The 26,450-nt window shown below is 43.8% G+C and overlaps 1 protein-coding gene across 8 annotated transcripts in view; it reads left to right on the forward strand.

The window, feature by feature from the left end:
- Positions 1 to 26,450, forward strand: part of ADK (adenosine kinase) — a 555,104-nt gene that overhangs the window by 474,819 nt on the left and 53,835 nt on the right. For all 8 annotated transcript variants that reach the window (XM_037904414.2, XM_037904411.2, XM_037904417.2 and 5 more), the window contains one exon: positions 3,804 to 3,918. In XM_037904414.2, the coding sequence (XP_037760342.1) occupies positions 3,804 to 3,918 (115 nt within the window). The remainder of the gene's footprint in view (positions 1 to 3,803; positions 3,919 to 26,450) is intronic.

Here is a 26,450-nt window from a genome sequence, read left to right on the forward strand (position 1 = left end):
CATGGTTCATCTCATCCTTCTTTTCCTGGAGAATAGTGCAATGTAGCCTTTCTGTCCTCCTCCCCTCAACCAGGAGAGATGTGGGACTCCTTCCATTTGTCTTTCTGGTAGGGAAGGCTATCTTCCAATCTCTGTGTTCCCTTCTCCCAGTGTCCATGTATGTCACCCTGCATCTGTCCTCCCATCCGGGGAGACCAACGACCACATCTTTTCTCTCTCTCAATATTTATCTTTTATACATTAAGAGGAGCTGGCACTGTGCGGGCAAGGCAGAAGCTTGTCTGGTTGCCTTCTTACTGCCTCATATGCTTTCTGCCCTGGATCATTTTTGGATACTCCAGCAGGCAGCAGAGCAGCTATGGTAAGGAGTTTGGGGAGCAAAGGCAGCCAGAGACCTCCCACCCACTCAGGATGGCATAGCTTACTAGTGAGAGGCCAGTTTGAAAAATTATGTGACCTTCCTGTGACATTGTCAGGGACTGTAAACATCTGGAACTAAATTTCAAAAACGCAGGGTAGCCATGACCAAAATAATGCAGTTGACAAGTATGTAGTAATAATTTTAGGTACTATCCTGGTCTCAATTATGCCCACTACAATCATCTAGGAAGTTAGTTCTGAATTAGAAAGCCAGGACAAGACACAGATAAAACCTGCATAAACTGAGACAATTACATGGTCATGTAGGCATGTCTTAGACACTTACATAAATGGTAAAACGGAATGGAAACTACCTCTCCAGCTCTCCCTCCTCCCCCACCCCCAGTATGAGTAGCAAAATCTGGCCTAAAATTATTTAGGCTACCCAATACTAGAGGGGAGACTTGTCTTGTTTAGCCTAACAAGAAGGTTGACAGGAGAGATGATTTCTCTCTATAAATAAATCAGGGATAAATACCGGGGAGGGAGAGGAGTTATTTAAGTTAAGCACCATTGTGGACACAAGAGCAAATGGATATAAATTGGCCATCAACAAGTTTAGGGTCGAAATTAGTTTCTAACCATCAGAAGAGTGAAGTTCTGGAACAGCCTTCCAAGGGGAGCAGTAGGGGCAAAATACCTAACTGGCTTCAAGACTGAGCTTGATAAGTTTATGGAGGGGGTGGTATGATGAGACAGCCTACAGTGTCATGTAGCTGATCTGTGACTGCAAGCAGCAAATATTTCCAATCTCTTATGATGGGACACTAGATGGGAAGGGCTCTGAGTTACTACTGAGAATTCTTTCCCAGGTGTTTGGCTACTGGGTCTTATCCAACTGCTCAGGGTCTAACTGATTGCCATATTTGGGGTCAGGAAGGAATTTTTCCCTGGGTCAGATTGGCATAAAATTAGTGTAAATGGTGGAGTCTCTGTAACTTGGGGTCTTTAAACCATGGTTTGAGGATGTCAGTAACTCAGCCAGAGGGTAGGGGTCTGTTACAGGAGTGGGTGGGTGAGGTGCTGTGGCCTGTGATGTGCACAAAGTCAGACTACATGATCATGATGATCCCTTCTGGCCTCAAAGTCTATGAGGATATGGACAACTTTGAGGGATCTAACAAAGCTAAGTGAAATTAAATTCACTTTTGACATACAAGATAATGAACATAGGAAGGTATAATTTGAAATACTCGTACATTGCTGGATTCTAAATTAACTGTAACCACTCAAGTAAAAGTCTTGAGGAGCCAATGTGGACAGCTCTATGAAAACCCCTGCTCAATATATAGTGGTGGTTTAAAATAAATAAATAAAAGTTAGAATAAAGAACGGGGCAGAAAATTATACTGAAAATATTATAATGATATTACATTAACAAACAGTCTACCCTCGCAGACTTGCTGAGTTCAGTTCCAGTCACTTCCATATAAAGGCAGATAGGAAAGACTGAGACTATTTAGCTTAGAGAGGATATAAATAGGTTTTGGCAGGATTCAATTTTTATTTTGTTATTTTAATGGCTAATATTGATTATTTTAAGCATTGTTTTATTTTTATCAATTAAAATTTTCACAGTTGCTGAAAATTATTTCTGGGGATTGTCAAATAGTATATGTTGATATTCAAAAATTTAAAGCTTTATAAATGTTAAAACACAAATTGTCAACATCACATGTCAAAATATACAAAGTGCATAAGAACGGCCATTACGTCAAACCAGTGGTCCATCTAGCCCAGTGTCCTGGCTTCCGACAGTGGCTGGTGCCAGGTGATTCAGAGGAAATGAACAGAACAGGCAATCATGAAGTGATCCATCCCCTGTGGTCCACTCCCAGCTTCTGGTAGTCGGAGGCTAGGGACACCAAGAGCATGGTATTGCATCTTTGACCATCTTGGCTAATCCCCATTGATGGATCTATCCTCCATTAATTTATCTAATTCTTTTCTGAAGCCCGTTATACTTTTGGCCTTCACAACATCCTCTGTCAATGAGTTCCACAGGTTGACTGTGCATTGTGTGAAGAAGTACTTCCTTTTGTTTGTTTTAAACCTGCTGCCTATTTATTTGTTGGGTGATCCCTGGTTCTTGAGTTACGTGAAGGAGTAAATAACACTTCCTTATTCACTTTCTCCACACCATTCATGATTTTATAATAAATATACTGCATAGTGTAGTACATATCCTTAAATCAAACTCTAATAAGTTCTCAAGCAGCATTTTTCTTACTTTGCCTACCTGTAAATTTCTATTATTATTAATGGCAATATCTTTTCATTGGTTTGTATGTGTATAGTGAAATTGACATTTATCGATAGAAATTTAATCCTTGCACACCTAGATATAAATAAGAAGGGACATAGCAAATGGCACAGAGAAAGCATGTTCATTTTGTTATTCACGCTCTTACAATTTAGATGCAAAGGGGCATTCTCAAATTGAATTGAAAGGCAGCATATTTTGTAACTGAAGAAACGAAATACTTTTAACACACTAACTTGTGGAATTCATTGATGTAGAATATCTTTGAGACCAAAAGCTCAGTACTGTAGCATTAAAAAAAAAATGATTAGACCTTTATATGGATAAGGAGAACATTTACATTAGGTAAGATTTTTAAAAATAGGAATAGAAACTCTTGTGCTTCAGACCATAGCACAATCACCAACAGATGGGATTAGGAAGGATTCCTAAAGGCTGGTCATTCCATAAGTGTCAGTTACTGGGTGTCTTGCATCTAAATGAAGCATCTTATACTGGCCACTATCAGAGATAGGATACTGGAATGGATGGACCACTAGTCTGATTCAATTTGGCAATTTTTATGTTTCTACATATATACAATATGGTGTGGAAATTTGTAGTCCCTCAGAAGTGTTCAGAGAAACAGCAAGGGCCTGGTTCTCCTTGAATTACACTGTTGTAAATCAGCAGTAATTCCATTGAATCAGTGCTGTTACAGCAGCGTAAACCCTCTATATATGGGAAGAGAATCAAGCCCTGAGATTTTCTGAGTTATTCTCTTTCTCATTTTATTTTTAATTTTATGGGGAATAAGGTTAGAATTTAGCCAAAGCACGGAAAATCAATAGAAATTGCTAATTAGGAAATGCTGTGTAATTCTTTCATTAGGCTCTGCATTGTGGCGATTGGTATAGCTCCAGTATCACTTCCAAGATTATAGCCAATGGCCTCTTGGTACTACATAAACCTTTAAGAGAATGAAGTATTCTTCCTCTTAAAAATCTTTCTCAACACACAATAAAGTCTATTTTATTATCTAGTCATAAGAGGATAAATCTTTGATCTGCTAATAAAGTCTTAATCTTTCACTGCTCTGCTATGCTGGTTACAAGAATTTTTTCTCCTTTGCTATTAATAGACTGAAGATATTAAAGAGATAGCCCAGAAGGCACAAGCCCTGCCAAAGGTGAACCCTAAAAGGCAACGAATTGTAGTCTTCACCCAAGGGAAAGATGACACTATAATGGCTACAGGTACCTTTTTAAAGCTGTATTGTTATACAGAATACATACGCGTTAAATCATGTATTAGTTTTACAAATAATAACGGTGAAATTGTATTCAAAGTACTTGTCTTTCCCTGATTTTATCTTAATAAATGTTTCTCATGTTTTTAACCCCTTAAATGTCCTAAACATCAGAAGTTAATATTTCACAGGAAAGTTCAACAACTTAGTTATGGATATCTTAAGTTATTTTTATAACATAGATCTAAAATATTTCTCCAATTGGTTTTACTCTGCTTTTTATGACTTCAGATTTTATCTGCAAAGCCATCTTTGCTGCAAACAAGAACACACTATACTTGTTGAGAACAGCTGCAGCAACAGTAGAGTACATTTAAGCATTTGTGAAAATGAGGAAGTGAAATCCAGCACTAAGTGAATTTCCAGTCTTTTTTGATTTGAACAGAAAGTCTCACTTCTAGCTTTTCTCAGCTGTCTGCTCTTCCATTCTCAAAGGAATAAGTGGAAAAAAGGTGTTCTAGCTGGGATATGAGTGGCTTCTGCTGTTTGAAATAATGATATGTGACACACAGATTTAAGCATTACAAACATGACTGCCTGCCTTTGAGCAGGCGCTTTAATTTGTCCACCTATAATTCCTAGATTAAATAATACAATTACTGCCATGTGCTGTTGCAAGCCATTTTAGTCATTAATTCCTGCACAAGGTAAGGTATTAATTAAGGGTCTGGTTCTGTTAAGTGCGGAGTGCCTCCTGTGAGGCTAGGACTTCAGGATTGGGCTCCAAGTAAATATGTCACTACCTTACAATTTGTTCTTAGGAGAAATCTAAATTATTTCTGTTTTTTAGATTTTCTTCCCATAATTTGTTAGCCACAAACGGCTTTCAAACAACACGGGTTCAGAGTTGGATATGTCTGTCTTGTCTTGCAAGCATGACAGCTTTGCTTCCAGAAAATCACTGCAATATTTGAATGGTCCATATGGAGATGCTCCACTTGAGCTTTGTACGGTTGGCTGAAAAAATAGCAGTAAAAATGTTTTTATACATGAGTTAGTAATAATGGTGGTAAACCTAAATCTTACATGTAACCCTCCTGTGCTCTTATTTAATTTTCATCATGTATTTATTTTATTCTTTAAACTGGAGTTGTTAACAAATCCATTAATCCATTCTTTGATATTTTTCCAACTGGGAGCTTATTTGAGAACTGACACTTGCTAATCTTAGCTGTTTGTTCCCTATGAAAACGAACTTAAATTAGAGAATGCACTTTGTATGCATGATAAATGCAAGATGGATAGAGAGGGTATGCAGTGGTGTCAGCTACAAAAGCAAACATGATAAATGTTAAGGCAGTTTTGAGCCCTGGGATAAACTATTCAGTGCACAAGCATAGCTGAATCTCTTTGCTATGTTGTTATTCATGGCAGCCAAATAAATGTCAATAATAAAAGAGAATTAAAGATTTTCATTTCCCAGAGGCAGTCCTCTAATACAGCTTGATCTTTCATTTCATTTGTAATTCGTTCTCATGTCAGGATGCAATCATTTGCCAGGCTCTGTGTGTCATGTTAAGTCATTTAATAATGATTAAGAACATAAAAATGCTTGGCCTGTGGGGCAATTCTCAAAAGAGATACCAATTTGTTATTGTTCCCCACACCCTCCTCTCTTCTTGAATATGGATCAGCCTTTTCCCACCTCCTAGCTTTAAACTACTAATGAAGGATAGAAGGAAAATGTGTCCCTTGATTTAGCATATAGTGACACCACAGACTGGCATAGGGCAGTGCTAACACAGTTATTTCAACACTAATTAGGGCTTGTTGTGTTTTAAACCCTGCATTGTAAAGTGTTTATAAAAGGTCATTGGAAAGATTGCTGCACTGAACAATATCTGAGTGTACAAATCAAGCCTCTCTTCTTTACTGCATAAAAGACAATTAATACATGTTCACAGGGACCAGTTGTGGTGCGGTTTATTCTAATGCCTTTCTGAAGAGATCAGATATTCAGGAAGAGTTTGGTGAGAGATTAAAAGAATACTTGCAAGGAAAAGGAGGCAGTTAGCCAGCCATGGGTTTGAGCATGCTAGTGGAGAGCTCCTACTTTAGACTGCAATTAAATAACCTTTTGTCCGGTTATGACCAGCTGAACATGACAAAAGGAACTTCCTGGTTACTAGGTCAAAGAGAGATGTCTAAAAGCAATATAAACATAAATAATTTAATTTCTCCCACCCTACCTCAGGGCTTCAGCATCTATGCAACAGACTCTGCTACTTCTATCCCTTCTTCCCTTGCCTCCATTAACTGTCCTGAAACAGTTATTGAACAGATCACTTAAAGTCTCCTTGAATTCTCTTTATGCCAACCTGGGAAAAATTAACCACCTCCATCCACAGGAGCTTTGGGGGGCACCTGCCATAAGTTCTAGTCTCCTTTGCCACAATGGACTCCAGCTGCCAGGCTGGCAGGAGCAATTGCAGGGAAAGTTCTGTTGAGCTCTGGCCTGCAGCATGCTCAGGCACTGTGTGAGGGTGAAGCAGACTGAATTGAGATGCCAGCCTCTAACAACACTCTATTGAGCATGTGCAAATGACAATTTTCATTGGCTTCTCACTTGGCCGTAATATGGTTGCACTTTCATGGGGGACAACAAAAGGTGTCTCTGTTGAAAGGGGAAACAAGTCCACCAAATTTCACATTTGCTCCAAAACATGGAGCTTCTCAACATGATGAATGTAAGAATTAACCTTGGCAAAACACCATTTTTACCCCTAACGTTCTCAGAAACAACGGAACCATTTTTGCTGAAACTTTCAAAGGAAAAAAATACACTGAGGCAGACATCTGGCCCAAGAAAAATGTCAGCCAAAAGTGTTCAAGTTAGGCAAAGTTATAAGCAAATGAACACAGGGACTTAGGGATTGTGTACTTGGGGAAATTTACCAGCAGAACTATATTATACCAGCATAGTACTGCCAGTAAATGTCATCACATTAGACAAGCCCTTATTTTGGAAAGTGCAAGGCAACTTTAACTATAGGTATCACTGCAAGCTTCCACGCATAATAACAAGACATTCAGTGATACCTTTCGGTAGTGATCACACCATGAAAAGCAGACCAAAATGAAAGCAGAAAGTTGATTAAACAAAATTGTGGCCTCTAGACAAACCAAGTTGTTCATAGTCACCATTTGCTGTCCATAAATAAAAAAAAAAGTTGGGGATATACAAATGGCTTTACTAGGTATTTCTGTGAAGATAATTGTACAATGTGTTTTGGGCTTTTTGTCATAAATATTTGTGGGAATGGTTTGATGTTTTTTTCAGCATTTGGTTTATTTGAAAGTTCTCCCACCTGAGAACAGAGGAGGCAATGCTCTTGATTTAGTTGAGCTATCAGATTGCATCCATTAACATATAGTTGAGTAATTTTTTGTACATACTATCATATGAGCTAGTGCAGCGAATCCTGACAGTTAAAATGATCCAGGTTGCCTCCGTTTGCTAACGCAGGTGTTGATCCAGACGTATGCCTGATTCAATCAAAATGAGCCTTTTAGTTGTTGCCCAAAGAAAGCTCTGCAGCTGTGGAGGTTGCCTTTTTGACTGAAGAAAAGAAATGCTACCTTATCTGTTTAGCAGAGGTCTCTTTCCAGGGGGCAACTATCAGACCTCTCCCAGCCTAATCAATGTATATGGGAAGGGCGCTCTTGGAAATGTTGCTTAGCGAGTCCCAAGATATCCTAATGCAGGGGAAGGACTCGGTAGTGACAACTGCCCAATGCACTTCTTGCTTGAGTCCTGTGCCGGTGAGCGACCTGCACAATAGCTGCCTGAAGTGCTTGGGGGAAGCTCACACAAAGGACCAGTGCCAGATTTGCAGGGAGTTCAAGTCTAGAGTGAAGAAGGTTAGGGAGGCGAGGCTGAAATTCCTGCTGATGGAGGCAGCACTTAGGCTACCAATGGAGTCATCCCTGTCTGACTCAGTGCCAAGAGGTGCAACTTCAGTGAGAAGCGCACCTCCAGCTTTAGCATAATCCTGGCACCATTATCCCTTGCCTGTACTGAGGAAGAAATACAAAACTTCCAGAGAAGCCAGACTAGGGCAAGTTCTTCAGTCTCTAAGTCTGGTAAGAGGAGCAAGAAGGAGTCACGGAGAGTGCACCTGAAACCTAGGTATTGCTCCAAATCAGTGCCTAAATTGGCTCAGTCAGCTCCAGTGCCACAACGAGCACTGTCGAGACCAATGCTGTAAGTGGCTCCATCAACTTCTTCAGCACCAAGACAAGAGACCATCTCAGGGCTGACTACTCCAGAGGAGTTTGCAGCGGCAAGAATCTGTCTCTTGGTGCCTGTGTCTCTTTCCTTACAGGAGTCTGATCCCTCAGCACCACTGCCCTGTCCACCAGCGACTCAAACACCGATACTCAGTTGGCTGCTTCTTGGACAGGGAGGCCTCGGTCCCGCCCAGGGCCAAACCAGCAATGATGGCATCACTCTGCCCATTGCCAGGCTCTTGGCACCGGTCCCCAGCCCTGACTAGATCATCCCCACCATGTTCAGAGAGCCCACCTGGATTCTCTACAGATGCAGGGTCTGTGATCCTCAAAGGACTTAGCTTTACACATCAGTGTCAGAGAACTGAAAGCTGTCAGACTGGTGTGCCAAGTATTTCTATCGCTGATGAGGGGAAGCAGCCTATTAGTCCTCACAGACAACATGGTGGCAATGTTTCACCTCAACAAGCAGGACTGTACTCTGGGAGCTCTGCAATGCCAGCACGATAGAGCTAGAACAGTGGTTCCCAAACTTGTTCCACCGCTTGTGCAGGGAAAGCCCGTGGTGGGCCAGGCCAGTTTGTTTACCTGCTGCGTCCATAGGTGCGGCCAATCGTGGCTCCCAGTGGCCGCGGTTCGCTGCTCCAGGCCAGTAGAAGCTGCAGGAAGCTGCGTCCAGTACGTCCCTCGGCCCGCGCCACTTTCAGAAGCTTCCATTGGCCTGGAGCAGTGAACCGCGGCCACTGGGAGCCGCTATCGGCCAAACCTGTGGACGCAGCAGGTAAACAAACCGGCCCGGCCTGCCACAGGCTTTCCCTGCACAAGCGGCGGAACAAGTTTGGGAACCACTGATCTAGAAGCATCTTACTTGCCAGGTTACAGAATGACCTAGCAGACCACCTGAGCAGATCATTTATGAGTTGTTTCTTCGCCCAGATGTGGCTAGATACATATTCCAATGGTTGGGGTTTCCCCAAGTAGACCTGTTTTGGGACAAAGTCCAACAAAAAGTGTCAGCAATTCTGCTCCCTAGGGAGTCACAGCCAAGGTTCTATAGCAGATGCCTTTTTACTGATGTGGTCAAGTAGGCTCCTCTATGTTTTCTCCCAGATCAGCATATTCACAGGGTATTACTAAAAATAAGACAGGACCGTGCCAAAGTCAGACTTATAGCCCCAGCATGGGCCCATCAGCACTGGTTCTCCACTTTCCTGGAACTGTCAGTGAAACTTCCAATTTCACTTCCAGTAGACTTGAACCTAATCTCTCAGGATCATGGTCGCATAATCCACCCAAGCCTACAATCCCTTCACTTAACTGCATGCATGCTCCGTGGCTAGACACTAGAGAGTAGACCTGATCAAAAGTTGGTCAAGAGATCCTGCTAAATAGTAAAAAGCCTTCTACAAGAGCTACTTACTTATCTAAATGGAAACATTTTTTCCATATGGTCTTACCAGGACAGTGTCACTGACCAGTTCTTCAGTTAAACATATTCTGGACTACTTATCATACCTGAAACATCAAGGTTTAGCAGTTCATTCAATCAAGGTACATCTGGCAGCTACTTCAGCATTCTACCCTAAAATGGACAGTCGCTCTATTTTGTCCAATCCATAAGGTTTTTTAAAGGCTTTGTTAAATTATACCCACTGGTGCAAGACTGTTTCCCCATGGGATCTACACTCAGTATTGTCAAGACTTATGGGTTCCCCGATTGAACCGTTGGCTACCTGCTGTCTGCTGCATCTGTCAATGAAGGTGAAATTTTTGGTGGCTATTGCCTCTGCCAGAAGAGATGAGGAGCTGCAGGCATTAATGTTGTGGCCTCCGTACACGATCCCTTTTAAGGACACAGTTTACCTATGTCCTCATCCAAAGTTCGTCCTAAAGGTGTTTTTTTCTTTCCACATCAACCAGACAACTTATTTGCCAGTATTTTATCCAAAGCCATATATGAGCAGGGAAGAAGAGCGATTCCATACCTTTGACATCAGGAGAGCCTTAGTGTTTTACCTAGCAGAATCAGGCACTTCTGTAAATCCTCCCAGCTGGTCATAGGTCTAGGTCTGGGATTATTATTTTTTAAATATCTGATTTGCTTCTGCACATATTTGTACATTGTGGGACAGCTAATATAAAATGACCTCGCTTCATTGAAGTCAATGGAGCTAGGCCTCTATACATCAGCTGAAGGTCTTGGTACTACCTCTTTTAGTTGAATAGTAAAAATAAGGCCCTGACTCTTTGAGCTTATTAAAGATACTGTAGCACATCCAGCTTGGGGAATTACATGGTGTGACAGGGTCAGGCCAGATGGCTACAGGAGAGTAATAGAAGGCAGATATATTAGCCTCAGGTTAAGTAGGTCCCTTTTCCCTGGGTAAGGTAAAAGGGAAGGTTCCAGAACAATCAGGAACCTTCTGGAGACAATTAAGACAGACAGGCTGATTAGAACACCTGCAGCCAATCAAGAAGCTGCTAGAATCAATTAAGGCAGGCTAATCAGGGCACCTGGGTTTTAAAAAGGAGCTCACTTCAGTTTGTGGTGCACGTGTGAGGAGCTGGGAGCAAGAGGCACTAGGAGCTGAGAGTGAGAACGCGGACAGTTGGAGGACGGAGGAGTACAAGCATTATCAGACACCAGGAGGAAGGTCCTATGGTGAGGATAAATAATGTATTGGGAGGAAGCCATGGGGAGGTAGCCCAGGGAGTCGTAGCTGTCGCATAGCTGTTCCAGGAGGCACTCTAGACAGCTGCATTCCACAGGGCCCTGGGCTGGAACCCAGAGTAGAGGGCAGGCCTGGGTTCCCCCCAAACCTCCCAACTCCTGGTCAGACACAGGAGTTGACCTGGACTGTGGGTTCACGAAAACGGCCAAACTAAGGGCTGCCGTGAAGCTCCAAGGCGAGCAAATCCGCCAATAAGCGCAAGACCCACCAAGGTAGAGGAGGAACTTTGTCACAATGGATACTTGCCTAAATGGAATTTTTTTCCTGCTGATGCACAATTGGCTATATGTATTCTGTGTAATATTTTTGTTTGTTTGTTTGTTTGCCTTCCTCTAAAGCATCAGAGATTGGCTGTAGCTGGAGATGGGACACTAGACAGGATTGACTGGTACTCTGAGGTACTACTGAGAATCTTCTTTCTAGGTGTCCGGCTGGTGTGTTTTGCTCATATGCTTAAGTTCACAGTTACTGACAGATGTGGGGTCAGGAAAGAATTTTCCCCCAGATCAGACTGACTGGGACCTTGGGGGATTTTCACCTTCTTCTGCAGCATGGGGCATGGCTCGCCTGTTGGGATCATCTGGGCATAACTCACATAATCAATTCCCTGCCAGTGCAGGGGCCTTGGGCTTTGCTGGCACCTTGGTTTCTCCCATTCTCTGCCGGCGGTATACAGGTTAGTATCCTGAATATTGAAATGCTTTAGTCAAACTAAGGTCTTTGGGTTTACTAAAGGGGCATCTGAGTGAGAATCGATGGCCTGTGATATAGAGGAAATCAGGCTAGATGATCTAATGGTCACTTCTAGCCTTAAACTCTATGAAACATCTATAAAACCGTGAAATTCCTCCTGCAGTTCCATTGGATATGTTATTCTTCACTTCCTGTCCTAAAATGGTTGCTTATCATTATTATTTATCAGGTTTACTCTTACTTATAAACTGCTATATGGTAAGTGTGATCGCACTTACCAGAGCTTTAGACAGGTCCCTGCCTCGAGAATCTTACAATTTAAGGTCCATCCCTCAAGAAGTTTACAGTTGACATTGGATGGTTGCAATACAACAAATTAAAGGATGAGTCAAGAGAGTATGAGCAGGCAGAGTTGTTGTTGGTCATGAATGGAAAGCTAGGCAAAAGAGTGTTTTAAAGTCGGGATGGTCTGTAAGAAAAAGATTGTTGATGGTAGGGAGGTAGTATGGGGAAAAAGTAGAGAGCCAAGAGAAATAGAAGGGAACACGGAGAACTAAGAAGAAAGGACTGGAATGGGTATAGAGTCTGGGAGAGGTTTATGAGAAAATGAATAGGCAGAAAAGGGCTGTCGGGGTTAAATTAGATGTATCAAAGTAGATGAAGCAGGTACAGAGCAACAAGAGAGAGTGGTGATTTTTAGCAGGAGTATTTTGACATTATGTATTGTTCCTGTGCCCTATTTAAACAACTACTGTATCACATTTTCATGAATAGTTCATTGGAGGGTGATGTGATTTGTGTATGTACATTAATTTCTTATGGGTATGGATATATGTCATAGCTATATGTGCACTGTAACATTTGTCAGTATCAAATGCTGTGAAATGTACCTCCTTTTCAGGGCTGCTCATGACACTTTTAAACAAATTGCTTTTGGTCAGATACATTTTATGTCTGGGCTCGGCCCAAGGGAAAATCTTTTGGAAAATCTGAGCATAATCAGTTTAGCAGTGGAAAACACACTTTTCTCTTGAAATATTTGCATAATTAAAAAACAGCTGAAGCTACAAACTTTAAACTTGTCTTGTTTTATGGTTTTAATAGAGGAAAGAAAAACAATCCCAGTTTGAAGAAAGTCACTTCAGTATTTTTAAAGTTATGAATGATGAAATTTGGCATATTCAGGCATGAATATTAGAATTTTCCATTCATTTTTCCCAGTGTTTTTAAGACCACCTCTGTTAAGGGCATGTTGCTTATGGGCTCCTTTATTAGGAACACGGCAGTTAAGGTTGGATGTGTTTTTAAAGATTCAAGCATTTAGACCACCTTAGGTAAGCCCTGTTGTGTTAATGATGCTTCAGTTAAGGCCACTTCATTTTGGGCTGGATGCATCAGTAACGAATGTGTTCCCAAATGCAGTAGAAACATCAAGGAGTATTTAAATTTTGATAGGTGCGCTAAGGCATCTTTAAAGCAATTTAGCAGAGCTTTTTCCTCTTAAAAAGCTTATGTAAATTAAATGGAAAAGCTGGTATTTATGCAACATTAAGATTAAGATACCAAGTGCTCCAAAGTCAGGAAATTCCATTTGTTAACTCTGTCACATTGTAAATATGTAATAATTTCTATTCCTGTTTTCCTTGTTAAATGTGACCCTTTATATTAGTACTTGTTAGTTAATCTATATCATAAAATAAGCCGAATATGCTATGTGGCCATGTTAACATTTTGGCGGTTAAACCTTTCAGCATTTCCTGATTTGAATGCTTTCCCAATCTTTAATGTTGCGGTAAAACTAGGTCTTACATGTAGGCCCCAATCCTGAACCATTTATCCATGTAAGTAACTTTTATACATGCTAGTAGTCTCACTGAGTTAATATAGGTAAGAAAATAAGGAACTGAATCTAAAATATTTAGTTTTAATGCATAAATGTGTTTATAATTCATAAGTCTAAATATATGTTTGGTTTGGGCCAGATCTTGATCCTATTTGAAGTCAATCACAAATATGGATAGTATTAACTTATGAATCATGGAACTCCCTCCATTTTAGAAGGATGTGTTGTAGCCTTTAATATTTTCAGAAGGTTTTTTTTTTTATTTTAATTTAATGTCTTAGAAATCTTATAGAAATTTTGCACGATAGGGAATTGAAGGAACGGTTGTTACTTAATCACAATGTTATGATACAATAAGCTTTAATTGGGAATCAAGAGGAGTTGTTGGTGTTCAAGCATGCAATGAGCTCTTGGGGCATGGCTACACTTGCAGATGTAGAGCGCTTTGAGTTAAACCAGCCTTCGGAGAGCGCAGTAGGGAAAGCGCAGCAGTCTATCCACACTGACAGCTGCAATTGCACTGGTGTGGTCACATTTGCGGCACTTGCAGCGGCACTGGGAATGGTGCATTATGGGCAGCTATCCCACAGAGCACCTCTTCCCATTCTGGCGCTGTGACTTGTGGGAAGGGGGTGCAGGGCATTCTGGGTCCTGTCCCAACACCCTGTGATGCATCAGTTCGCATCCCAGCAATCCCTCTGCTTCCGTCTGAATTTGGTGCAATCTTTCAACATTTTTTGTACTGCGCGCTCTGACTTCCCTTTCGGTCTGCGGGAATGGAGCCTGAACTGCTGAGGAGTGTGCTGACGAGTCTTGCCAACATGTCACATTTGGCAGTCGAGTTATTCCTTTTGATCCAAAGTGACAGTGAGGGCTCCAACAATGATATCGACTCAAGTAACGCATATGACACGAGTTTGCTTGTGGGATTCACAGACATGCTGACCACTGTGGAACGCTGCTTCTGGGCTCGGGAAACAAGCACTGAGTGGTGGGATCACATCGTCATGCAAGTCTGGGATGAGAAGCAGTGGCTGCAGAACTTTTGGATGAGAAAAGCCACTTTCACTGGACTATGTGATGAGCTCGTCTCACTCTGCGGCGCAAGGACACGAGATTGAGAGTTGTCCTGACTGTGGAGAAGTGGGTGGCTATTGCAATCTGGAATCTGGCAACTCCAGACAGCTACCGATCAGTCGCTAACCAGTTTGGAGTGGGAAAGTCTACCATTGGTATCGTGTTGATGCAAGTTTGCAGGGCCATTAATCGCATCCTGCTCAGAAGAACTGTGACACCGGGTAATGTGCATGACATTGTGCCTGGCTTTGCATGAATGGGTTTCCCTAAATGTGGAGGAGCGATAGATGGCATGCATATTCCAATTCTGGCACCAGCCCACCTAGCCTCCAAGGATGTTAATCGGAGGGGGCATTTCTCTATGGTTCTCCAGGTGGTTGTGGATCACCGTGGGCATTTCATTGACATTAATGCAGGCTAGCCTGGAAAGGTGCATGACGCATGCATCTTTCAGAACACTGACCTATTCAGGGATCTGCAAGCTGGGACACTTTTCCCAGACCAGAAGATCACCGTAGGGGAAGTCGAATGCCCATTGGTATCCTTGGAGACCCCGCTTACCCTTAGTGCCGTGGCTCATGAAACCCTACAGAGGGAGCCTTGACAGCAGCAAGGAGTGGTTCAACAACAGGCTGAGCCGGTGAAGAATGACTGTGGAGTGTGCTTTTGGCTGTTTAAAGCAGGGGCAGGCAAACTTTTTGGCCTGAGGGCGACATCGGGTTTCCAAAATTGTATGGAGGACCGGTTAGGGTAGGCTGTGTCTCCCCAAACAGCCAGGTATGGCCCGGCCCCTGCCTCCTGTCTGACCCTGCCCCACTTCTCGCCCCCAATGGCTTCCCTGGGACTCCTGCCCCATCCAACCCCCTTATCCCCTGACAGCCCCCCCGGGACTCCTACCCCATCCACCACCCCCTGCTCCCTGTCCCTTGACCACCCCCGGACCCCCCCACCCCTGACTGCCCTCTACTGCCCCATCCAACCCCCCCTCTCATTTCTGACTTGCCCCCTGGAACCCCTGCCCCATCCAACCACTCCTTTTCCCTGTCCCCTGACCACCCCCGGAACCCCTGCTCCTGACTGCCCTCCACCACCCCATCGAACCCCCCCCCCTCCTTCCTGACTGCCCCCCTAGGATCCCTGCTCCATCCAACCCCCCTGTTCCCCGCCCTCTGACCACCCCGACCCCTATCCATACCCCCACCCCCTAGTCACCCCCCCTAATTCCCCTGCCCTCTATCCAACACCCCCCCCTTCCCCCTTACTGCACTCCTGGAGCACCAGTGGCTGGCGGTGCTACAGCTGCACTGCCTGCAGCACTGGGTCAGGCCGTGGCTCTGCAACTGCGCTGCCCGGCCGCCCAGAGCATTGCGCCAGCAGTGCGGCGCGCTGAGGCTGCGGGGGACGGGGGACAGCGGGGAAGGGGCCGGAGCGAGCCTCCCAGGCTAGGAGCTCAGGGGCTGGGTAGGAGTGTCCCGCAGGCTGGATGTGGCCCGCGAGCCGTAGCTTGCCCACTTCTGGTTTAAAGGGCCACTGGCGCTCTCTGTATGGGATGCTGGACCAGGCCGATTACAGCATCCCCTCAGTTATATCTGCGTGCTGTACCCTCCATAACATTTTTGAAGGGAAGGGTGAACGATTCACTCAGGCATGGAACTCGGAGGTTCAACACCTGGAGGCTGAATTTGAACAGCCAGAGAGCAGGGCTATTAGAGGGGCCCAGCATGGGGCTGCAAGGATTAGGGATGCCTTGAGGGAGCAATTTGAGGCTGAAAGCCACCAGTAATGTCTGGTGCCCTGCACGGGAGTGAAGTGCAGTGGTTCCAATGTTAGTAGGAATCTGTGTTTGCTACGCTGACTTGCAGTGCCTGTTTCTTTCCTGGGCTAAGGTATCGTTTACTTTATGCAATAATAAAGAATGTTTTCAAAGCCAAAAAATCCATTTATTGAAAAGAAAATTCATGTATTAAAAAGAAACACAACTGCTTGGGAAACAGAAAGGGCAAGGGGGTGAGGTGGGGAACGGTACAATCACAGGATTTGCATATGTCCTGTTATCATACTCAGCCTTCCTGTCTGGAGTGCTGTGCAATGAGTGCTACACTTCAGGCTGGCTATACTGCATGGTGATGGGGGCTGAGTGCAGAGGGTAAGGGTCGTAGTTTTCAGGGCTGGGTGGTGAAGCTACAGGAGTTGGAGGCAGCTGGTGGTAGTAAGAACCCAGATGTTGGGGAAAGTGGGTTGGAGGTAACATGGGGGCACAAGGGAAAGAGTCTGGGGACAAGAGCTGCCGGGGGAGGAGAGGGGGTGCAGTAGTGCTCCGCCTGCATGGCTACAAGTGCCTGGATAGAGTCCGCTTGGCGCTCCATTATGCTTATCAGCCGATCCGTGCTTGGCTACAAGAGCACCGCGCTTTTGTGCCGGCGCTCCTCATTCTGCTGGCGGATCCTCCTTTCACTGTCCCACCACTCCTGCACTTTTTTATTGTTATTACTTGAATGCTGCTTTACTTCATGCAACATGTCTTCCTTGCTTCTACGGGGCCTCTTTCTGATTCTTTGGAGTCTTTTGACCGGTGATAACATGGACGGCTGGGATCTCAGGGTTGCATCTGTAAAGGCAAAATGCAACACTTAACAGAGGCAGAATTGTTCATAACAGACAGAGGAATGATTCCCCCATACTTAAGGGCAAGCACAGTCTACACAATAGCGTAATTTGCCCATCCCAAAGCGAGTGCACCACGGGAGCCCCAAAATGGTGAGTAAGCACAGGGTCAAGCCTGACTGATTGTTTCACGGCTGTACTGTCCTCTGGGTTTCTGTGCCTTGGGGAGAGCCAACAGCGGCAGGGGGCCCCTATACTGAACACTGTCCCCACATTTTCCACAGGAGTTCGTCCTGGAAGATATCTCGCTGCTGAGGGTGACCTGGGAAGCAAGGGAGGGTCTTCTACTGCGATGCGGCTTCTACCCTGGCCCATATGCAGCTTGCCTGTGTGCAGCAATGGTCCCCCACGCCCCGCACGGCACAGTAGTGTGGACACGTTAGCCTTACTGGGACAAGGACCACAGTGGCTCTCCCTAGAAACCTGCACAAGCATATTGCCCAAGTTTTGGATAAGACCTTTGAAGAGATCACTGAGGCCGATTACCACGATGTCAGAGAGCACATCAACCCCCATTCCACATCTAGGCATGCATGCAGCACTAACCCTCTTCGCCCCAAGAGCCCGCACCGAATAACTTACTTCCAGGCGTGAAAGTAAGTCGAGTGACTTACCAGTACTCTGGGGCCAGCTCTGGCCCTCGAAAGGGGCAGGGCCTAGGGCAGAAGGGGCGGGGTTGAGGGGGTCAGAGCCAGCCCCAGCCCACCCTGTAAGGTAAGTGCCCCCCCACCAGGGTAACAGCAGCAGCCCAGGGCTCCGGGGGCTATTTAAAGGGCCCGGGGCTCCCCTCTTCTACTGCCCTGGCACTTTAAATAGCCACTGGAGCCCTGGGGAAGCGGCGGGGCTCCAGCGGTTATTTAAAGGACCAGGGCGGCAGAGGCAGCTGGAGCCCCGGCCCTTTAAATAGCCCCCGGAGCCCGCGCTACCCCAGGGGTCTGGGGGCTATTTAAAGGGCCTGTGGCTCCCCTGCTTCTACCGCCCCGGTCCTTTAAATAGCCACCGGAGCCCTGGAGTAGCGGCGGCGGGGCTCCAGTGGCTATTTAAAGGTCCCGGGCGGTAGAAGCAGGGGAGCCCCAGGCCATTTAAATAGCTGCCAGAGCCCTGCAGCTGCTACCCCAGGGCTCCAGCAGCGGGGCTCTGGAGGCAATTTAAAGGGCGTGAGGCCCCAGCCACTGTTGGGAGCCCCAGGCCCTTTAAATTGCCCCCTGGGGAAGCCGGGCTGCCCCAATACAGTGCACTGGCTCTTGCCGGTACGCCGTACTGGGGCGTACCGGCTTACTTTCACCTCTGCTTACTTCCCAAAATAAAAGCCACTTACCGGGAACCTCCTCTGGTGTTTGTCCTTCCCCAAGTACCGGCCACCGCTACTGTGTACCTTCTGTGTACCTACTGTGTACCCGCTACTGTGTACCTGTGTACCTGGCTTGAGAACAGCTCCTGGCTGCATGCATCTAGGGATTCCGGGGTGTCTTCCTCCGCCTCAGCACCCTCGCTCCCACTTTGCTCCTCCTCCTCCTCATTGCAGTGGGCTCTGAAGTTGGTCCATGTTGGTCCTCGGAATTGAGGTGGGGTCGCCCCCAAGTATCGCATCCAGCTCTTTATAGAAATGGTAGGTCGCAGGGGCAGCACCGGAGTGGCAGTTTGCCTTGCGGGCTTTGCGGTAGGCATTCCGCAGCTCCTTCACTTTAACCCTGCACTGCAGAGCATCCTGGTCATGGCCCCTTTCCATCATGTCCCTTGATATCTGCCCAAAGGTATTGTAATTCCTACGGCAGGAGCGCAGCTGGGACTGGACAGCTTCCTCCCCTCAAACACTGATGAGGTCCAGCACCTCGCCATTGCTCCATACTGGGGATCGCCTGGCGTGTGGAGGCATGGTCACCTGGAAAGATTCGCTGAGAGCACTCCACACTTGGCTGAGCAAACAGGAAGGGGATTTTCAAAATTCCCAAAGAATTTAAAGGATGGGTCTGATGGTTGGTCACCTGAGGGCAAGGCAATAGAGTTCAAAGTGATGACCAGAGTGGCTAGAACAGGCATTGTGGGACACTTCTGGAGGCTGATCAGAGCGCATTAACGTACCAGGGTGTCCACACTGGCGCCTCGGCGCTCCAGCGGGGGCGCATCAAACATTATTCCACTCACCGAGGTGGAGTACCAGGAGCGCTCTAGCCACAGAGTTGGAGCGCTCTACATGCCTTGCTAGTGTGGACGGGTAGTGAGCGGGTGCACCCGGGGCTCCTTTAATGCACTCTAACTTGCAAGTTTAGCCAAGCCTTTACTAGAGGTCAGTAGGTTTTCTTTGACAGATAATACTATAAACATTGCCCAGCATGTTGCTTGTAAGCTTATCTATAAAACACAGAGGCATTTATCACTGTTGATATTTTTGCCATTTTGTGCTGGGTATGTTTTTAGCCCATCGTTCCATAGGTTACTATGGATTTGGTGTGCTGAATTCAAATAGCGAACCAAAGGTTTTCTCTTCAGTTATGGTGGATTTCATGCTCGGCCTTCGGGAAAGCAGGAAAATCCCAATTAACCAGTATGCTATTCAGTCTTGCTATATTTGGGTTGCACACAATTGGGAGATTTGTTGGTTTTAGGAAATGTTGAATGTTCAAAGTGTTCTGTTTAAGATTATATTACAGTGTACCTGTTTTTCCAGAGGATTGTTTTTCCTATTCACAAATACAGTGGCAAGTTTCCAGTACTTTGTGTATAGCAAAGCAAAATAAAGATCGAGTGAATTGTTATTCTGATCTGAAAAACAGAAAACTTTGAGCATACAATGAATAGTCGGTAAAGAGACATAAAACACCATCCATGCTCCAGAGGTCCTGTTCTAATTTTATTTGAATTACTTTGTCTTTCAATTGTTCTAAAATACTGTTGTTTAGGAAAACATCAAGCACAAGTTAATGATGGAAGTCCGCAATTATGTGTTAATGAATGACAAGGCTGGCAGTTTGTGTGTGTGATTGGCGCTCACCAGGATGCTCTGTGAGAGAGGCTGCTTAAGAATATTTCTAGGAAGCACAAACTGATACGTTATTAAACCTTAAGTTTCTGGACACTGATATCGTCTTCGACTAATAATTATGTTTCAAAGAATGCATAATAGCTAATCGTTTTTTGAATTTTTCTAGCAACTTCCAAAGTATTCAGAGGTTTACAGTCATGAATTGGGCATCAAAACAACCTTGTGAGGTAGAAAGGTATTATTAGCCCCATTTTACCAAAGTAGAGACTGAAGCACAGGGAGGTTAAACTGTAGTTCTCTGCTTGCAGAGAGGATGAGAGAACAAATGACGTGACAGATATTAGTCATGTTACTTAATGCACTGCTGGAAGGCGTTCAGATACTGCGGTGAGGAGTGCAGTATAAGCACCTATATAGAATAGAATACTTTTACCCTGAAAAAAGGCTCTGTGGGACCTCCCATGTTAGTTGTCTCTGAATGATTCCATATCAAATTTGCTCAGGTTAAATTAATGGTATCTTTTTCTAACTGTCAGCCCTACATATTTAACCTAACAACTGAGAATCAAACTGGGAACTTTCCTTTTCACACATCATCACTAAGGCTAAGATTTTGTCACTGTTATTTTTAATAAAAGTCACGGACAGGTCACAAGCAATAAACAAAAATTCACAGAGCCCATGACCTGTCCGTGACTTTACTAAAAATAACCAGGGGGCAGGGCTAGGTAGGAGGAAGGAATGGAGTCCCATGGGTGTGGGACTGACAGGCCAAGCCCCCCGCTATGGTGGGGGCACAGCCCCCGCTCCAGAGCTAGCTGCAGCTGCAGGAAAGGGCTGCAGTGCCCACCAACTCCTGGCCACAACCAGGGTGGGGCACACACAGCCCTGGGAAGCCATGAGGGGGGTGCATGGCCCCCACTGCAGCAGCCGGGGAGGGTCAGACGGCTTCAACTGCAGCCCCTTGCAAAAGCATGGCGCTGGCTGCAGCCCCTGCCAAGCCCAGGACACCACAGGTTTGGAGCATGCAGCCCTGGAAGAAGCTGCGGGGCTGGCGCTGCAGGGTCCTGGTTCCAGCCAGCCCCAGTTGCAGGGCAGGGGTGCATAGTCCCACCTCCACCTCCTGAAGCCGTGAAGTCACAGAGCTCCGGTAAAGTCACAGAATCCGTGACTGCCATGACCTCTGTGACTAAATCGTAGCCTTAATCATCACTCGTAATAAGGAACCTAAAAGGCCCTCAATTAAATCTACTTTGACTTTCAGATCCTAGGGTGAATTTGCAGGGCTGGTATTTAGGGAAAAGTACCCTTTTAAACTGAGTAAATTTTTTGCAATCAGTGAGAGACAATAAACATGGGATTCCACAAACACCATTTTTATAGTCACTACTCAGAGTAAAACTCCACTTGAGTAACTTGCTCAGAGTCAACACAGAAGGTCTACGGCAAAGCTGAGAGTTAGCACCCATTCTTACTCCACTGGATAGTGTTTCTTCTCATGAATTACTCTGAGTAACGCTTAAAGTTGTTTCCCACATACAAATTTCATTTAGATATAGTAAGTCAAATATTGTACCATAATAAAATAATCACCAGAACCATACCTGTTAATGCTCAACTGTATCATTTCTGTAGTAGATATCAGAGACTTTTGGAGGTCCAATATAAAAATAATAAGAGCAGGTGAACTGAAATGAATGTCAAGAGGGGACAAGTTGCACACCAGAGGCCCACCACAGCAGTGGCATGCTCTCTTGCCCAAGTGGAAGTGATGAGTTTCCTAAAAGACAGGCATCAGAACACAGTTACCCATCAAAACTTTGTAGTTATAAAGATATGCACTGCTGTTGTGAGACCATCACGGAAAATATAAGGGTAGAGCCTGTGCACATTGTACATGTTGCTTTCCACAGAAGAAGTATGGTTGAAAATGATCCCAAGATTCTTAACCTGGCTTATTACTTCAAAACAAATTATTCTTTACTAGTTGGGACATGGAGGAATAATCCTCCTCTTATTTACAATCCCTTTTTGGAATAAGGTGACTGACACCTTTTGCTTATTTTTTCTAGGCTGCCTGTAGATATTAGAGGACAGGGCCTAGCAGCATGCTATTGAATTTGAAGTGTAAGCTTGAATACATGCAAAAAATACGAAATTCTTTGAAAACTTCATTGACGTCAATGGAAATCCCATTAACTTTAGTGGGGATTGTTTATGGTGGTAAAGAACTTACAACAAAATGTTCATTTGTACTTAGTTACTGCTACTGCTCCATGTTCACAAGATTGAGAGGAACATATGCAGCTGACAATATTGTATAGGCATGCCTGCAAGCCAAAGATCAAAGCTGAAAGATACAGGGCCAAAAGGTTTAGAGTGGTGTATCTTCAGCATAGAAATGATCCCTTCAAAGTCTTACTCTGTAATATGATATTTTTTAATAAAAGGCCATTTTAAAATAATTCAAAATGTGCAAAATCAAAAGTTATGAAATGCCTCAATTAATTGCAACCTTGCAACTTGTGCATATGTATTACAATACAGATTTTAATTACATGATTACCTACTATTTTTTTCCACAGGACACTTGCCTCAATCAGTGCACAGGACACTTTATTTCTGGCATTTCCTAACTTTTGAGTTCCTGAATTAGCAACCATAATGTTATTTCAATGTAGGGTTTTTTTGTACATAATTTTCTATGTTTTTAAGCAAACTGAAAAAAAAAACAGGAATTCCATCAAATGGAATCACATTGACCTTCACACTGGTTAATCGGGGTTGGAACATTTAGAGCTACAGAGCAACTGGTAACATTAATATGATGTTATCCTCTATGTAATCCTGCCATTAGAGGGGGATAAGACATGCTCTTGGCCAGTGGGTTTCACAATTATTTGCTAGACATCAGCGGAATATTGGGATTTAGGAAACCTGAGTTCTATTCCTGGTTCTTGCGGGAAGTGTCCTCTAGTGATTAAAGACCTTTCTGCCCTTTTCCTCCACTTCTGCCCCTGTCCCAGCATGTTCCTGCTAGCATACCTCCCTCTACCCCGTCCATCCCCTAGCCTGCCCCTGTCTACCACCCTTCTGTTCCTCACCACTCTACATTTGAGTTTGGCTGCATTCTCCTACTGCTGCATCGTCCATGCTGCCTAGGCTCCTTCATGGGAAGGAACGGAAGTTGAGGTGGGGCAGTCTTCTCCCAGTTCTGGTGTCTGGTGCCATAGTGTCCCCAAGAAGTGGGAAGAGCAATTGCAGGGAAAATCCTGTTAAACCCCTGAAGCCCTGGGCTGGAGCATGTTCAGTGCAGACAATATCTTCAAAGAAATTCGCTGCCATCTCTAATAAACCTTTACCTGAACACATGCAAAAGGCAGTGTTGCCAATTCTCATGATTTTATCATGTCTTGTGATATTTAGTGTTTGTCTGTAAAGCCCAAGTACCTAGAGGCATGTGATTAGGGGGGAATCTCAGCTTTCATTTTTTTAAAAAAGTAATGCCCTAGCCTAGGTGGTTGCATAGAAAAGCTTGAAAACATGATTCAAGTGTACTCCAAAGTGTCAGAAACCAGAAGGCAACTATAAAACTGTATTTTTTAAAAAGAACTCATGAATTTCATGATTTTCTGAGGCTTAACTCATGTTTGAGCTCTTGAGATCGGTAATACTGAAATGGATTTCAGGGGCTTAAAACTTTCCCAAATTGGGATGGATTTTCATAGGAATAGCAAAAACCATCTGTCTGACCCTAGGGCAAAATCCCTTGCCAAATAGTAATTCCCTGCTCCAAAGCATGGGGATACAAAAGTTTCTTAGGGAAATGGTTGTCAGAATTTTTTGAAATTGGCAAAACAGCATACTGTTCCTTAACCTTGTTCTTGGAAATGTTTGAGCTGTTTTTGCTGAAACAGACTCCTGGTATGAAAAATTGCAGCCTGGATGCTTAAAGTTTGGCAAAGTTATGAGCAACTGAAAACAAGGTCTTATAATGGAAAGACCTGTTAAAGTAGCTATAAGCGCCACTGCCAGCTCAGCTTATAACTGAACAATATGGTGTCCGGGATAGATCTTTGAAGAGTGCCATTTTTCAAATTGTATAATAGATCAATAACATTACTGAGGACACAATTGTCAACCACTGCCAACCAACTCCCTTTAGACATCCTCAAAATGAACCAACATGAATTCAATTGAGGGGATAGCACATCAGGAACCCACAGCTCTTGTGGTTGAAAGATCCATAGAGATCATTCTGGAGCTTATCTATCTTTCCTGTAAAAACTTAACACAGTAATTGCAAAGTTTATTTGAAAAGACTGTTAATAGGGAGAGACAATCTACATGAATCAGAAGGGCACTGCCCAATAGAGTTCAGCTGAATGGTTCTTCACCTTGTCTTTGGCTTAGGGCAAGTATGTACGTGGGCCTCAGTCATAGCTTTCCTGTATGCCTGCATAAAATCTTTATTCAGAAGAAAATATTTATTTGATACATATGCAATGCACAATAATTCTTTTATAAACTTTTCATTAAATGTGTATTTCAAAATTTAAATTCAGTGTTCTAATAATTCATATGCATATTTTATTCTGCTGTAACATTCAGCGTTTGATACAACTTGTTTCTCTTTGAACAGCCAATGCCGTTTAATAAGGTGATACACAGGGCAGGTGATTAAGAGAGTTATAGTGCACTAGTCTGTCACCTCCCAACCTTTGGGTTCAAATCATAGCTCAAGCAACAATTGAAAACCTCTGGTATGGTATCCACTTTTATGTCACATAAATTAATCTGGTGATTATTTTGTGAGATTAATCTGATGTCATGCTTATTACCTAAATTCTACTACAGATTTTTTTAGAATTCTATTTTAGTTTTACCCTAATTATGTGTGATTATTTTTTTCATTGTATGGGATTAAAGAGCCAACTACTTCAGCAAGTTTCATAATAGATCATAATAATAAGTTGGCTTTAACATTTTTTCTTGTGGGGATGCAGAAAGATCAATGTCTGTGGTGCCCTAGGTCATGATCAATACTTTTAATAAAACTTCCTTTTTTAACCTTTGTATGGTTTTGCTTTTATTAATGAGCTTGTGTTTCAGTTTCAGACCATTAATGGCTTTCTGATAATGTCATACTGCCCAAGATCAAGGCCAATCTGAACGTATAACTCTAGTATCAGTGAGTAAATCCGTTGTCTGGGTGGGCTTAGATGTGTTAGAAGACACGAGTCTGAACACATCATGAAGCACTGCACTCTCGAGCTCAAAGTTAAAAACCTTTTGGGAGGATGGCAAATTAGATTTTTACAAATCTTATGGATCTGGTACTCTAGTATAGTTGGTAACATCACAAGTAACTAGTGCAGCCTTGACCACTCTTCAGTTAAGTAAGGGTATTAAACTTTCCACAATGACATTGTGTGACATTATACTATGCATTTTCTAAGTTCTTTTTGGAATAAGGTGACTGACACCTTTTGCTCATTTTTTCTTGGCTGCCTGTATATGTTAGGGGGCAGGGTCTAGCAGCATGCTATTGAAGTTTGAAGTGTAGGCTGGAATACATGCAAAAAATATGAAATTCCTTGAAAACTTCATTGACGTCAATGGAAATCCCATTAACTTTAGTGGGGATTGTTTATGGTGGTAAAGAACATACAACAAAATGTTCATTTGTACTTAATTACTGCAACTGCTGCGTTCATCTTTGTATATATTGTACCTTGTCTGCATCCTCTGGTTCACTTCTCATATTCACCTGCAAGTTCATCAGTAGAGAACTTTCTATATATTCAAAGGCTTGGTAACACATTTTACCTTAGGGTATATGCTTTGTAGTCTCTTACAAATGAGGTGGAGAGAGAACTGGACACTTAGACCAGTGCCACCTTGGGAGCACATTTTATGTAGAGGAGTCTTTTTTCCAGAATTTTGGAAGTCTTAGCCTTGTTATATTTGATAGCAGATCACTTCATAACAAATCATCACAAAGGAGTTAGAACAGCCGTCTCTGCTGGAAGTTGCCCTACAGACTCCAATTTAGAGACTTAAGTTCCCATCTTGTGATTATAGTTGAGTGAGCATTGTAGGAAAGTTCAAATTGTAGCTATCTGTGTCGTGCTTTTGCTGTAGATGACAGAACTTACATTGTCAGTCCTCTAATCTTCACAAGCTCAAATAGTCACCATAAAATTATTGTACAAAATAAGGATGTGTGGGTAGGGGGCATGTCTGTGACTCTCGGG

This window comes from Chelonia mydas, chromosome 7 (genome assembly GCF_015237465.2).
Source record: "Chelonia mydas isolate rCheMyd1 chromosome 7, rCheMyd1.pri.v2, whole genome shotgun sequence".
In the NCBI taxonomy this organism is placed as follows: Eukaryota; Metazoa; Chordata; order Testudines; family Cheloniidae; genus Chelonia; species Chelonia mydas.